The sequence below is a fragment of the Orycteropus afer genome, unplaced genomic scaffold, assembly GCF_000298275.1.
Source record: "Orycteropus afer afer isolate SDZICR_OR568_19922 unplaced genomic scaffold, OryAfe1.0 scaffold00174, whole genome shotgun sequence".
Lineage (NCBI taxonomy): Eukaryota > Metazoa > Chordata > Mammalia > Tubulidentata > Orycteropodidae > Orycteropus > Orycteropus afer.
Window position 1 is genome coordinate 1,285,220 of NW_006921761.1, and position 16,371 is coordinate 1,301,590.

Consider the following 16,371-nt stretch of genomic DNA (forward strand, 5'->3'; position numbering starts at 1 on the left):
ATTGCCCAACCTTCCTTCCGAGGAGTGGCTGGTGGGTTTGAACCGCCAGCCGTCTGGTTAGCAGGCAAGTGTCTTAGCCACTATAGTAGTAACAGTCATTTATGAGTGGATACATAGAAAAATACTCAATCTGAACAGGGGTGGGAAGGCGAATGGGGCTATACCCACAAATACATATAGTTTGGCAGAGGCTATCTCTACCTATGTACTTACATGTGCTGCAAATACATCCATTAAAGAAAAAAAAATCAGAACTCTTTCAAAGCTGATTTAATTCATGTATAACTTCAGGATATGGAAATTATCTCATTTAACACTGATATAGTGCCTAAGACATTTGACTGCTAACCAGAAGGCTGGCGATTCAACCCCACCAGCCACTCCTTGGAAGGAAGGTTGGGTAATCTACTTCTGTAGTGATACCACCTTGGAAACCCAAGGAGAGGTTGCTATGAGTCAGATCTGACTCGACGGCAGTGAGTTTGATTTGGTCTTATATCATTTAGCAATAAAATTACTTTAAGTCCTATACAAATATTTGGCATATTATTAGAAGCAGTAAGAATACTAAAATATTAGAACACTAAGCTATTTTAACCCATTACCTTGACATAGATGAAAAAAATAATGACAATACATAGTTGGCAAGAATATGAAGAGAAAAGCACTTTCATATATGGCTCCTAAGAATGAGAATCAGTACAATCTCACAGAGGACAATTTAACACAACCCACTGCCATCTAGTCGATTCCCACTCATAGTGACCCTACAGGACGAAACAGAACTGCCCTAGGGGGTTTCCAAAGTTGAAAATCTTTACTGAAACAGACCGCCATTTCTTTCTCCCACAAAGTGAATGGCTGATGGGTTCGAAGTGCCAACCTTTTCGTTAGCAGCCAAGTGCTTTAACCACTGTACCACCAGGGCTCCTTCAATTTAACAATAGGTATCAAAAATCTTCAAAAATTTAGGCAAACATGGGTATATGGATGGATAGATGGGTGGACAGGCTAAAGGATTAGTTATGTCTATGAAATGGGGGTGTATCCAAGAACATATATATATATGGTTGGCAGACAATGGTCCTATAAGTTTATGTGAATGATCAGAATTCCCAGGTGTATAGTAGAGCTGACAAGGGGCAAGGTTGTGGTCACTGCTTGGTCACAGCCAGCTACCCAGAGGGACCAACTAGTTGAACCTGTGGGCTTGGGACCATAGTTGCAGGGGACATCAAGCTCAATTGGCAAAACATACTATACAAAACATTGTTCCTCCTTCTACTTTGGCGAGTAGCGACTGGGATCTTAAAAGCCAGCAAGCTGCCCTCTAGATGCAACAATGGGTCTCTCCTCGTCCAGAGCAAAGAAGAATGAAGAAAACCAGAATTCATGGAAACAATTAGTCCTAGCAACTTGTACACCATCCAATCTGTAGCCTATAAGACTATGAGACCAGAAGAACTAGATGGTGCCTGGCTACCACTGTCATCCACTTGGAAGGGGATCTATGTAGGAGATCCTTGATAGAGAAGGAGAATAATGTGGAACAAAACTCAAAATCATTTGGAGAAAAAAAAAAAAGGTGGGGACCAGGTTTGCTCGTCCGATAGAGCCTGGTGGAACCACTGAGACTATGGCCCCTGGCTGCCCTTCAGGTCTGGAAATTGAACCCACACCTGTGGTTTCCAGCCAAACAAAATACAGGCATATGAGTTAAACGTTTACCTCAAGTAGATACACTCCTTGGAGAGAACAACCATGGGAGAAAGAAGGGCTGCTTATGCACAGGGAGACAGCTAAGGGGGCAGGAGTGCATGGAGGGAAGGACACTGGGTACAGGTAACATAGGGAGGAAGTGGGAGGGGAGCTGTTTCATTGTGGTAAACTGTGGTCAATGACATAAGACAAAGTATATGTGAACCGCTGTATGGAAAGTGAATTTGCTCTGTAAATCTTCACCCAAATCACACACACACACACACACACAAAGACTGTAATCAATGTCACTGAATTGTACATGGAGAAATGGTTGAACTGATGTATGATTTGGTATGCACATTCTCAACAACAACAACAAAAAATTTTTTAAAAAAAATCTTCAAAAATTTGACTCATTCTAGGGGATTTACTCTAGAATGAAACCTGTAACACCCTAGTCCACAACAGGTTCCTTCAAACTCTTTATCTCAATTTGTAAATATATATTATGCATTATTATTTATAACTATCCAACTAATACCTCGTTGAACACAGAGGTCCTAAGCTCCATGAAAGCAATGCCATTATTAGCTGGTTCTGCTCCCTGTTGTAACCCCTGAATTTGGAACAGAGTGAGTGCTCAGTAAATATTTGCTGAATGACAAAATGAATGAACAAACCAAGCAAATGGCTAGCAATCCAGAGGCCCTAATGAGGTAAGAATTATGTTAACTATTGTCTCATGCTGCATTCTTTTAGTCCAGCTTCTCAAAGAAGAACTGACATCAGGATTGAAGAAAGACTAATTAACAACCTGCGATATGTAGACACAACCTTGCTTCCTGAAAGTGAAGAGGACTTGAAGCACTCACTGACGAAGACCAAAGACTACATTCTTCAGTATGGATTACACCTCAACATAAAGAAAACAAAAATCCTCACAAATGGACCAACAAGCAACATCATGATCAGTGCAGAAAATACTGAAGTTGTCAAGGATTTCATTTTACTTGAATCCACAACCAACATTCACGGAAGCAGCTGTCAAATCAAATGACATATTGCATTGGGCAAATCTGCTGCAAAAGACCTCTTTAAAGTACTCAAAAGCAAAGATGTCACCCTAAGGACTAGGGTGTGACTGACCCAAACCACAGTATTTTCAATCCCCTCATATGCATGTAAGTAGCTCTGGTAACACAGTGCCTAAGGCATCTGACTGCTAACCAGAAAGGCTGGTGGTTCAAACCCACCAGCCACTCTGCAGAAACAAGACTGGGCAATCTGCCTTGGAAACCCAACTGGGGTAGCTATGAGTTGGAACTGACTCAATGGCAGTGGGTTGTTTTTTTTTTTGTTTTGTTTTTTCCCATATGCATGTGAAAGCTGGGCAATGAATAAGGAAGACCCAAGAACTGATGATTTGAATTATGGTGTTGGTGAAGAATATGCAATATACCACTGACTGCCAGAAGAATGAATGAATCTGTGTTGGAAGAACAGCCAGAGGTTCCTTTAGAGTGAGGATGGTGAGAGTTCATCTCATCTATTTTGGACACGTTATTAGGAGAGACCAGGCCCCTGGAAAAGGGCATCATGCTTGGTAGAGTGTCAGCAAAAAAAAGGAAGCCTTTCAATGAGAGGCTGACACAGTGGCTGCAGTAACAGGCTCAGGTTTTGAGGATGGTGCAGGGCACCTCAGTGTTTCGTTCTGTCACATAGAGGGTTGCTATGAATCGGAACCAAGTCGAAGGCACGTAATGACAACATATTGTCTCACGGTGGAACAGTACATACATGTTTTTCTTTGATTCATGTTTAACTTTTGTGCACTCAAGACAAAGCTTTTCAAATATGTATTATTTTGAAAACTGTCCATCACTCAAAGCAAATCCAGGCCAAACACGAAAAAGTTGTTTAATCCATCAGGAAAAATGCTGGATACCCTTAACAGAAGCCTGTGGTCCTGCGGGAGGATTTCACAAACACCCCAAAAATCATGCGACACCGGCCTGCAACTTCTCAGCATCTCACTGGAGGTAAGGGCCTCACATTTGCCCCTTCAGGGCATGTCAGGCGCCGGGTACAGGGAACACGCGGGCTGCCTTCTCCTGACCCGAATTTAGGTAAGAAAACCCGAGTCTAACGTGACGCCGAAAGCACAGCCATTCATTCCGATGTATTTGCGGGGCACCTACCGTATCCCAGAAACCCAGGCTTCTGGCCTGGCTCCGAAAGGCCTGCGGTGTGGCCGCGGGTGCCAACACAAGCCCGGGTCTGCCACCCCGAAGGGCCACGACGGGGACTTCAGCAGGCTAACGGCGACAGAGCACTTCGGAAGGTACTAGGGGCACACGGGCCAGGCCTCCATGCGGCCTCGCGGACCCGGCCGCGCCGACGGAGCGAGCCGCGGGGAGGCGCCCCTGCCCCCGACAGGCCGCACTTACCCGTCGGGCGAGTACTCCAGGTTGAAGACAGCGCCGTGGGTCCGGGTGCTGAGGTACACCGAGTCCGCGGGGTGGATGGAACCGTACAGGTTCGTCATGGTGCGGAAATTGTCCCGCGCCGGGTCCACGAACAGCCCGCGGCCCAGACTGCGTTCCTTCAGCCACCCGAACAGCCGGGCGCCGGGGCCGCCCAGGCCCGCGCTGAAGCCCTGCCGGCCCCGGCTCCCGGCCCTGCAGTCAGGCCCGGGCCGACGGCGCGGCGGAGACGCCTTCCCCTGCGCAGCGGCGTCTGAGGGCTCCGGACTGCCGGGGGGCGCGAGCTCTGTGGCTCGCCCGGGCGGGGGCGGCGACGGGGCCCCGGGGCGGCAAAGCGCCCGTGGAGGGGCTACGTCAGCCCCGGGCGGGGACGGGGGCGGCCCGGCGGCTGCCGCCTGCTCCCCGTGGAAGGCCGGCTCCTCTGCCACGACTCCGGCCGCCGCGTCCCCACCGGGGCCACAGGGACCAAAGGGAAACATGACCGCAGCCCCCGCCCCCCACTCCGGGCCGCAGCCCCGCCAGCCGACACCTCAGTGCTCCCGCTGCAGCCGCCACTTCCGGCGTGCGGAGCCCTAATCCTGCCGACTGGGAAACTCGCGCCACCCCTCGGCCACCGCCTGCAGGGGACCGGGAAAGTGGGGACACCGCCCCGTTAGGGGTGCGGGCATCACCGTTGGTGCCTTGGTAGAATCCAACCTTGGGCGCGAGTAGCTGTAGGCGTGAGCGACAGAAGATGCTCAGGCTCCAGGTTCCGTATCCAATGCTATCATCTGGGCCCCGCTGTCCCCACTTTACATTGAGCACCAAGGAAGGAACGTTATTAGCATACTACGTGCAGGTCGCAGTTTAGTGCCATAGCGTCCTGCCTACTCAACCTGGGAGTTACTCTCTGGTCAAGAATTTTGGCATTGAACAACCCTGGCCTCTGCAGTGCCTGGAATATGGGGCCTTTGGTGCCCTAAGTGTTTGTCCAACTCCCAGCTACTGCCCGGTATGTCAAGACTATCAAAGCTTAAGTTTTCCTCCCTCCAGGAACACATAACCAGACAGGAGTCAGAGGGGAGCTGGAGATTGGAAAATCGATCTCACCAGCAACAGAACCCAGAGTCCAGTTCACTCACGTCCTGTAGGAAGGGCATGGAAGGCATGACATATCCAGGGCCTGTATCACTGCTGGTGGAATGAAGGCATTGAACTGGTCTGCAGAAATGGGTTAACAGGAACTGCAGTTTCCTGGGGAGGGAAGCCCAGTCCTCAATAAAGGGAAGCTTGAGGCACAAGAAGGCATCAATGTCAACACTGAACTCTTCAGGGCCTCCATCAAGAGCTATGTTGTAGAAAGCTCACTGCTGGTCATCAGGTTCAGAGAGGGCTGAACATTCAGCAGTCCCTCCCATGAAGAGGGTTAACAGTCATTCAGCAATCCTGTCCATGAACTGATTGGAAACAGGGGAAGCAACAGGGGCCTAAACTAGGCGATCAAGGCAGCCCTTCCTCACCAGCCGTTCCCCTGTGTTCCTGGAAAGATACAGACCACCAATGTAGCCCCCACAGAGCAGAAGGGGCAGAGACCTGTTTTATTATCAAAAATGTCCCTAATGACCCAAGACATCTGGCTGCAGTAGCAGGCCTCTGCTTGCCACCCCCTCCAAATTTAAGGCCAATGGCCCTAATTCTATGCTCTGCAAACCCTGACCATGACCCAATTCCAATGTTAACTTTTGAAATTAGCAAAATCAAATAAACTCAATTTTAAAATGTTACATATTTCTAGTTCACTATGGTAAAAAGTCAAGAAAGGTTTATATATGGAAAGAAACTTTCTTTGCTGGTTACCAGGGATGGGAGTGGAGGGGAGGGAAAACTGCTAGATACGTAAGAGACAAGTATTGATTTGGGTGAAGGTAAAGGCAATATACCAAACTAAGTGACCAACACAATAACACTAAGAAAAAGGAAGACACAGAGAAGTACACAAGAGGTACAGCCAACAAAGATAAACACTTTTACATAAATAATAATGATGGGTAAAGTGAAATGATTAGGTATGTCTAGGCAAAAATACCATGACCATATGTAAGGCTGGCAGATGATATCTGTACATACCTGTTTGTATGTGTTACAAGAATGTCCATATATAAATAGAACAGGAGGCAAAGTTATGATAATTTCATAGGCAGTCAACTACCCTTAGGGAGAGAGTTACTGGGCCTGTGGACTCAGGACAATGGTCATAGGGGACATCAAGCTCAATTGCCAACATACTACACAAATAGAGTTCTACATCCTACTTTGGTGAATACTAACTGGGGTCTTAAAAAGCTTGCAAGTAGCCATTTAGATGCAACAACGGGTCTCTCCTTGTCCAGCACAAAGAAGAATGAAGAAAACCAAAGAAGCATGGAAACAATTAGTCTAATGACTAGTGGACCATGTGAACTCAGCCTACATGACCATGAGACCAGGAAGAATTAGATGGTACCCAGCTACCACTGTCAACTATTCGGAAAGGGATTGGTGCAGGAGATCCTGGATAGAGTAGAAGAACAATATGGAACAAAACTCAAAATCATGAAAAAAAAAAGACTAGTTTACTGGTCTGATAGAGCCTGGTGAGAGCCCCCCCCCAAGACTACAGCCCCTAGTTACCCTTCAGGCTTGGAATTGAACTCACTCTTCTGGCTTCTAGCCAAACAATAGCCAGACATGTAGGGTGACCATTTACACCAGGTAGATATACTTAGAACGATTAATCACAGAACTGACAGGCATATTTGCACAGTTAGATAGCTCAGGGGGCGGGAATGCACAGGAAAGGAGGACACAGGGAAGAGGTAACTACAGGGAGAAGGCGTAAGAGAGCTGTTACACTGTGGGGAGTGCAGTCAATATCATGAAACAAAATGTCTATGTACTACTGTATGGAAAATGAATTTGCTCTGTAAATTTTCACCAGAATCACAATTGAGGTGGGGGGGGAAGTTACATATTCCAAAATATGTGAGGTCCAGTTCCAACAGAAAAATACAAACTCTGCAATTAGAGTCTATGCTGGCTCAAGAGAAACCAGATTTCTCAATTCAAACAATTTAAAAACAAAACACTGTAGCCCCAGAGCTGATTAACCATTCACTGACAATTTAGGGAACTGAGAGAAATAGGACAATCAAAAGGGCACCATTCGTCCAGAAATAAAGCTCAGAAGGCAGGAAGGGCTAGGAAAGAAGGATGAATGGAAACAGTAAACATGGCAAGTGGAAGAGTGCTGTTCCACTATAGGGATTGCAATCAGTGTCACAGACAAAATGTGTATGAATCAAGGAATGGAAAACCAATGTGCTCTTTAAACTTCCACCCAAATCACAGCAAAAGATTAAAAAATAAAAGGGGGGTACAAAAATATTTTGTAGGTTTGCATGGAACTCTATCAGTCAAGTAACGAGAATGATTCCTGCAAAGTTAAGATAGCCACAGATAAACATCTGTGGTGGTTGTAACATATAGAGTCACTTGGTAATGCCAGTAGTTTTCTTCCTTATGCTCCTACTTAAATGTGAGCTCTCACTTACTCCAAACAATTTTTACTAAAATCTGAAATAATAAATTATATAAGGACTAAAATTCTACTGAAATGGCTCGTCTGATTGTACAACCAACCCATCAACTGGAGGAAAAAAAAAACAGTGATTAAGTGATAAGGGGCCAAAGACAGAACTTTCCCTGGGTGTGTGCCTGCTCCTGGTTACCTGCAGCCTATGAGCTTTAAAAACATGTTAACAAGTAGCTTATTTCCAATCAGTCTGTATGGACCCGTTCCTATGTAACACTATTTGTGAAAGCTAAAATATCATCAATTTCAACTGCTGAGACTCAGTGATTAATTCATCAGAACGCCTGAAGCATGCTCTGTGGCCCTTGCCCCTTGATGCTCTATTTAGATCACAATCCAAGGAAGCAACTGGCCAAGGTTTCCTGAAATGGGTCCCCCAGGGCCAGGTCATCACTCATCTCTGGATCCGACACTTAGGATGTATCTCATCAAGCAAGCAGGGAGTAAATTTATTTACTTTCTTCCCTATCCGCTAACTCTATGTTTAAAGGAAAACTACTTCCAAACTGATGTTCTGTAAGGCAACATGACTGAAATGACTGATGCTGGCTTCTCTTCCAAGCACTTAGACTCTGGGGGCAGCAGGTTCACTCTTGGAGTCTGGGATATGACTAGATCTGCCTAACAAATAGAATTGTTTGTTGGGAACAAGACTGACAAAATGAGCAAGGCGGTTGGACATGGCATAAAAAGCTGCAATGGCAGCTATGTCCCAGGCATCGTCTCGGTCAAAGCCATGCCCCTCAAGCTTTTTGAAATGCTCGTCTGTTATGTCGTCAGCTTGGGAGACAGCAAGTGCAAACTCCAGCATCGCCTTGTCCCGAGCAGGGAGGTCGGACTTCCTCCAATCCACACAGACCTGGAAGAGAACACACAGTCAGAGGGGAATTTCCATCCATCCTAATACAGTCAATAAAACACAAAGCCTAACGAAGTGGACACCTAGGAACCAAACCCAAGGCTAGAGCCAAAACCCAAGGGCAAAGTAAGGCCAAAATGATATCTCCGGAAGGTAAACGTCTTGGTAGAGCCCAGTGGATGCACACCTTGAAGTCTGGCTGAGCATCTCTCCATCAAGACTTTCTCACTCACTCCAGCTTCTAGCAACATCTTTCTCCTCTAAAGACCAAGGGCACAAAAAATCTTAGAACCAAGATCCAGACTCTTTATACATAAGGACCCAAAAGTCTAACTTTTTCATAAAAAAACTGACACTCACAGAAGTACCTCCCTGCTCCCCAACAAGACATATTATTTGCAAACTCAATAGCTGACATTACAATAATGGTGAGCAATGATTTATGGGTGGATAGATGGGTGGATAGGCTGAATGATCAGGTGTGTCTAGGCAGGGGGGAGTGTGCCCATGACACATGTGTAGGGTTGGCAATGTTTCTACAAGCATAGTTGAATGTACTGTCAGAATTTCTAAGTGTATAGTAGAGCCTACAAGGGACAAGGTTGTGGTGGCTTCTTGGCTATAGCCAGCTACCCCGAGAGAGCCCATGGGTGCAGGACCATGGTCACAGGAGACATCAAGCTCAACTGGCATAACACACTACACAAAAACACTGTTCTACATCTTACTTTAGTGAGTAGCAACTGGGGTCTTAAAAGCTTGCAAGCAGCCATCTAGCTGCAACAATGGGTCGCTCCTCATCCAGAGCAAAGAAGAATGAAGAAAACCAAAGACACACTGAAACAATTAATCCAAGGGACTAGCAGACCATGTGATCCTCAGCCTATATGACCATGAAACCAAGAACTAGATGGTGCCCGGTTACCACTGTACCACTGTCAACCACTTGGAAAGTGATTGGTGCAGGAGATCTGAAGACAGTAGGAGAACAATGTGGAACAAAACTCAAAAAAAAAAAAAAAAAAAGACCAGGTTTGCTTGTCTGATAGAACCTAGTGAGACCCCTGAGACTGTGGCCCCTAGTCACCTTCAGGTTTGGAACTGAACTCACTCCTGTGACTTCCAGCCAAACAACACACACAGGGTGAACATTTACATGAGGTAGATACATTCATTGGAGTGATCAATCGTGGGAGAACAGAAAGGCAGTGTTTGCACAGGGAGACAGCTCAGAGAGCAGGAGTGCATGGGAGGGAAGGACATAGGGAACAGGTAACTATGGGAAGAAAGTGGGAAGAGAGCTGTTACACTATGGGGAACTGCAGTCAATGTCATTAAACAAAATGGGTAGGAACTACTATATGGAAAATGAATTTGCTCTATAAACTTTCACCCAAATCACAATTAAAAAAAAAAAAAAGCTGACATTACTGTGTGCCAAGAATGTGCTCAGTGTTTAATGGTCATCATCTCATTTCTTCTAAAAACCCTAGGTGATGGTATTAGCATTGTCAGTCCCACTTAACCAACAGAGAAACTGAAGTTAGAGAAGTGAAGTCGCTTCCTCAAGGTCACAGAGCTAGAGTGTAGCGGAGCAGGCTCTGATGCCAAGTACTAGACCCCAAAGACGATGTCACTAATCAGTACCCTTGTGGAAGGAAAATTCTAGAACCATTGAAAAAACTCTTGCCATCAAGTCGGTTTTGTCTCATGGCAACCCATGGGTTTCAGCGTGGACCTACACTCCGTAGGTCTCCATGGCTGGGATCCTGCAGAAGCAGAGTGCCAGACTGTCCTCTGAGGCACCCACCTCTGAGTGGTGAGAGCTGCCAACCCTTTAGTCAGCAGCCCAGTGCTCAGCCATGTGGACCACCCAGGGGCTCCTACTAGAATCACAAAATACCTAAAAATAGAAGACTAGGTAAGCTAACACGGCATGAAAGCATACCCTGTGGCCACCAGGGAGGCAATTCCTAGCAAAATGACCCTGGATGAGCCAAGGTCTAGTGAGTAGGCAGGAGACTGACAGCAGAGCAAAAAGGACGGCGTCCCTGTCCTGAAGTTGTCTTCAGCCTGGCAACAGAGGCCCTCAGGGAAGAGTCTGCAAAGTCCCCAGTCAGGTGGGTTTGGGACGGAAGGCTGAGGGGTGGGGAGACTGATGAACCTTGCTTTTGGGACTAAAAGCAGAGAACTGACACTCCTGTTCCTCAACCCAGACAGTCAAGAATCTCAGTGTAGGAATCAGCAGGACCTTGTAAGCCTGGTGACAAACCCCCATTTATTGTGTCTTTATTTTCAGTCCACTTCTCTGGAATAATAACCATGACCTCTGATCCCCAAAGGGCCTGGCTTTGGATGAAGCAAGAAGAGTGTAAATTGCTGGCTGGGAGACTGAGACCTGAGACTGCGATTTCACAACCAGACTTGGTGAGAGAGAGCAGATGGGGACGGTTCTAGAAGGGGAGGCAGGAAAGCCCAGGCCTGCGGCCAGCAGCAAGAAAGAAAAGAAAATGAGAATCTGGTCCAATTAAATTCACGCTGGAAAACGCAACAGTGTCACGCAGGAGAAAGAGTGCTGACTTTGAAAAGGGACTCAGCCAGATTCTAGCTGTATGCCCCACCTTCAGTTCAGTCTCTGAGACTCACGGGTACCACAAGACTTCACCTTAGAGGGGCACCCGTGCCTCTGAGAGAAGGCGTGCCGAGGATCCAGTCCGTATCCAACACCGAGCTGACCCTCAGCTAACCCCTACACCCAAACATCACGTCAGCTGGAAGCAGGCAGGCACAGTCATGTGGCCCCCAAGGGACTCAAGCCAGGGGAGGAGCTCCAGGTCTACGTCCCCTGCTCCACACAATGGCAGGGGTTTGCCCCTTCCTCCCTCAGGGGAGGTGGGCACTAACCTGGTCAGAGAGCACTGGGTTCTTCGAGTAGACCCGGTACAGGGCACTGTGGACCACCACACTGTATAGACACCTGTTGGCTATGCTGGTCACCAAAATGATGAGCTCCTTGTCAGCTCTGCTGAGGTGGCCTAGGGAAGAAGAGACACCTATCCACAAGCCCCGAGCAGCAGCACAGAACCTAATGGACTCAGCCACGTTTGAGCAACAGCCACCCACCCACGTCTTCACCCACCCATTCACTTACCTCCCATCCCCCGTTCCTCGCTACCAACTACCCGTTTCATTTTCTTCATGGTTTTTAACAGTCTCTGAAGTCAACATATTCTTTTATTTCTCTGTCACTATCTGTTCCTTCCTCTCTAGAGTAAGTTTGAAAGATCAGACGTTTCTCTGACTTCTTCACCACCACATGCCCACGGGGATGCCTGCCACAGTAGGTGCTCAGACACGTGCTGAAAAAATTACTAAATTTAAGAAGCATTTTCTGAAGCCCACCATGTGCTGAGCTAACACTTTTAAGGAGGAGGAAGAGAGAGTCCCTAAACTCAGGGGACCCACTGTTGGGGCTGGGGAAAGGCAGAGAGGGAGGGGACTCACTTTGGTACCGGACACATTCTGGGAACTTTGCTCATTTAATCCTCATTGGCTCTGCAGAGTGGTTATTAATAATAATATCATCTGAAGGATGTCATGCTTGGTAGGGTGGAGGGTCGATGAAAGAGGGGGAGGCCTTCAACGCGATGGATTGACACGGTGGCTGCGATGATGGGCTCAAGTATAGCAGGGATTGTGGGGCTGGAGTGGGATCGGGCAGTGTTTTGTTCTGCTGTGCATGGGGTCGCTATGAATCGGAAACGACTCGACGGCACTTAACAACAACAGAAGGAAACTAAGGCTTTGAGATGTTTAAGTACTTGGTTAAAGTTCAGGTGGATTACTTATGGCAGAACTCACATTTGAACCCAGACTCTGTCTCTTCTCACTATGACAGAGAAGTCATGGAACAGTATTATGCTCATATGAAGCACACAGTGGACAAGGGCCAATGAAGGGCCTATGGGAGTTCAGAGGAGTCCTTCGTAAACAAAGACAGCTGCCATGGAATGGAAGGAACTGGATGCACAAAGGCATGGGTAGGAGAAAAGGCCTCCAGGGGCAAAGCATGGAAGGCCTGCAGGAGATGCGGCTGGGAAGGCAGGTTCATGTCAGCCTGGAAGAGCCATTATGACGGACAGCTGGCTGTCTCCCAGTACCCATCTCCTCCTCTTCCTTTAGTAATGGAATTCCTTTACTTTAACTGGACATACAGCCACACAGTTTCCCATGCAGGTAGATGTAACCATGTGACCAAGTCTGGCCAATGGGATATAAAAGAAAGTGATGTGTGCAACTTCCGTGTCGTCCATAGAGGGAAGGGATATGTGCCTGCCACTGCCACTTGCTTCCCTTCCCGTTGTCAGGTAGTAGTGAGCCGGCCTGAGTATGCCGGCCAGACAGCAGAAGGCACCGGGAGCCTGAGCACTCACCTGGGTACTACAGGTGAGACACAGAGGGAGAAGAGCAAAGTCTTATTTAAGCCAATGTATTTTGGGTCTGAGCAGCAACAGCCTAAACTGAACCCTAATGAAATAAATCCAGGAATGCCAGGCTGGAGTCCACGAGCATTTTCAGGGGCTTAGGAAGCTATGGAGGGTTTTCAAGCCCTAAGAAGGATAAATGAGCCAGGACTACTGCATGATGTATCTCAGTTACATACCTGGAATCGTGAAGTTACATTCAGACCTCAGCCTCAGAATTCAGAGGAAGTCTTCCCACGATTCTCGGTGGCCCCCCAGTGATGTGGGGCTATGTGGGAGGGGAGGCTAGCAATCAGGCACCTAGGTCTCATCCAAGAATGACTTACCACCACCTCTCCATGTACCTGTTTCTTTGTTGCAGATGGCATTGTAATAAGAAAAGAAGGCTCTAAATTCCAGTGGCCGGTAAGACAACACTTTAAATAGGTTTGGTAGAAATCCTGCCTGCAGGGACGAACAAAACAGGGAAGGAAAGTAAGAACCCAGAGCAGAAGGGGCAAACTAACTCCTCCCATTGTGTGAGTACCGCGTGCCATCTTAGGAAGGTCATACGTGCCATCTTAGGAAGGTCATTCGTGCCATCTTAAGAAGGTCATGCGAGCTTTGGTCTCAAAGCACAACCCCCACATTTTAAGTTTTAAGAGGCATAGGTAGTTTCTTTTTGGTGTATCATTTTATAAACTTTAGAGAGGGAATGCTACAACTAAACAAAGTAACATTTCTTAAAACTGAGGGTCCACTATTTTCTACTTTTTCCCAGAAGGATTTGGTGGTGCTCATTATTTCTATGAATTAGTAATGAGCCTTGACATCTGCACAGTAGGTTACATGCTCTTCCATACATCCAACATCGTTTCTGCTTCTCTATGGCCCTGTAAGACAGGTAAGGGAGGTAAAGCAGGCACCACTGCCCCCGTTTTACAGATGGATAGCCATTTCTTTCCTCCTCCTTTTGAAAGGGAATGGGGAAGGTGTTTAGATATCAGGTCGCCAGGGGTTGAGGGAAGGTTGGGTCCTTTCACCGGTGCTGGAGGGCAAATCCTGATTGCTTTGAGCCAATCCCAGTGATTCCATTCCAGTCGTCCGTGGTTGGCCCAGGAATGGACATATGACACAGTTCTGGCCAATAGGAAAGGAAAGGAAGGGAAGCATCAAGAAGCCTTTTTTCTCTATGAAAGGTATGTGAACAAGGGTTGTGCTCTTAGCTCCTCCAGGAGTTGTGAAAGGATGTAATGCTTTTGCTGTTACAGCCATCTAGTGACCATGAGGCGGACAAGTCTGATGAGAGTCATCACGCTAAGCAACATAGAGCCAAAACATGGAAAGAACCTAGTCCTTGATGACATCACTGAGTGACTGCATCAAACAATCCTGAAATAGACTGCTCCCTGGGCCTGCTGTAGACATGATATTGCCACCACTGTTTAAGCTGTTGGTTGAACTGGACTTTTTGTGACCTACAGCTGAAGCACCCTAACTGATGATAGATAGTAAAGGTTCATTATGGGTCTAGAAACCACAGTACAAAGAACCATTTCTGTTAGCCAGGGGCAGGGATTTGAGCGGGTGGAGAGGTGTGGACAGTTGAGGGTGACACTACAGAAGAGGCTGAGGCTCTAAACCTCACCCCAGAACAGCTGTTATATTTTATACACACACACACACACACACACACACACACACACACACACATTGGACTTCCATGCAAGATTTTGTTTGGGAGGGGAAAAAAAAAATCCTCAAAATAATACTAAGTTAGAAAAGCAAAGGTTCAGAACAAATGTTTATGTTTAAAGAAGGGTCTTATAGCTGCCCTAAAAATTATCCTCAGGAAATAATTCAGGGATGAACAAAAAGATGTATGTACAATCATCTATCGCAAATCCAAAATGTCCAAGATTTGGGTTTTGCTGAAATAAACTACTGTATTTCTCAAATGTAATGCTGCATCATGCAGTCACTAAAAATAATGCTTCTGACCTAGAAACACGTTCATCATAACATGACTTTCTTTTTTTTTTTTTTTTTTGGACAGTGAAAGAAAGGACTCAACCTTCCCTAAAACCCCTGGCAACCTGGTATCTGAACAACATCCAGGTTCTGTTGTCAAGAGAGGAGGGAAGAAATGGCTATTGGTCAGCAGCCAATAGCTGTCTGCCACACATCCTATTAGAAATATGAAATATGTATATAAAGTTATACAAAAAAAACAGGGAAGAAGGAAACATGAAATGCAAACAGTGGTTGATTTTTGATAGTGGAATCACAGATTGTTTAAAAATTTTCAGCTTATGTAATTTTTCTTACTAGCATTTCAACATGTAATTTCTAAAAATAATTTTTCTCTACAAGAAAGAGCTGTTAAGCAGCTGGCACATGTTCTCGATGGCTGTATCTCCAGACCATATTATTGTGCTCAACAGAACTACAAAGCACACTTTAGTCAGGAGGGCAGAGGACCAAGTGACACACAAAAAGTACAAGAACTCAAGGTGCTTTGCCTGAGATGATAACAAACCAAGCTCAATGTCACTGAGTCAGATTCGACTCATAGTGACCCCTCCTTGGGTTTCCGGGGCAGTATCACTACAGAAGTAGATTGCCCAACCTTCCTTGCAAGGAGTGGCTGGTGGCTTTGAATCACCAGCCTTCTGGTTAACAGTCAAATGACTTACGCACTACACCACCAGAGCTCCTTTGCCTGAGGTAAGAGGGAAAAAAAAATTATGTTCTTCTGCTTGAGATGTAATTATACTCCAAAGGAAGGCCTCATCCACAGTGGGGGACTTAGACTGATCAGGAAAAGCAGTTCCAGAGATTCCACACAGGCTGACAAAGGTATGTGCCGGCTCTAAGTGCACTGGCAATGGCCCTGTGCCAGGTGACTGTATTTACCTTCTTTTCTATCTCTTCCATAAGCTCTACAATGTCAAAAGGCAAGTCCTTCTTGTAGGGAATGGGGTAACGGCAAATAGATGGGGACGCCTCTTCCTGATGAATCTCACAAAGGCGCAACTCTTTCCAAAACCTACTTGTCACGAGGCGGAGGAGAGCCTAAAAGGAAAGAGAAGTTTGGATAGGTTGTCGGAGGAATGGCTTGGACAACCAGTCTACATAGGACTTAACGGAAAGATGGCAAACAGGTCCCACCTCCAATGCTAACTCCACTGATTACAAGTCCCTGCTCGTTGAGAACAACTCAGAAAAGGAGGGTGAGGATGTCTGTACAACTTC

General features: G+C 46.5%; 2 protein-coding genes across 2 annotated transcripts in view; both read right to left on the reverse strand.

The window, feature by feature from the left end:
* Nucleotides 1–4,663, reverse strand: part of DCAF10 (DDB1 and CUL4 associated factor 10) — a 56,359-nt gene extending 51,696 nt beyond the window's left edge. The window contains exon 1 of the mRNA XM_007946878.2: nucleotides 4,149–4,663. Within this exon, the coding sequence (XP_007945069.1) occupies nucleotides 4,149–4,663 (515 nt within the window). The remainder of the gene's footprint in view (nucleotides 1–4,148) is intronic.
* Nucleotides 4,664–8,359: 3,696 nt separating this feature from the next.
* LOC103202164 overlaps nucleotides 8,360–16,371 on the reverse strand; it is a 16,666-nt gene continuing 8,654 nt past the window's right edge. Inside the window, exons 2-5 of the mRNA XM_007946995.1 lie at nucleotides 16,033–16,191; nucleotides 13,482–13,581; nucleotides 11,558–11,688; nucleotides 8,360–8,653 (exon numbers count right to left, since the gene is read on the reverse strand). Of these exons, the coding sequence (XP_007945186.1) occupies nucleotides 8,360–8,653; nucleotides 11,558–11,688; nucleotides 13,482–13,581; nucleotides 16,033–16,191 (684 nt within the window). The remainder of the gene's footprint in view (nucleotides 8,654–11,557; nucleotides 11,689–13,481; nucleotides 13,582–16,032; nucleotides 16,192–16,371) is intronic.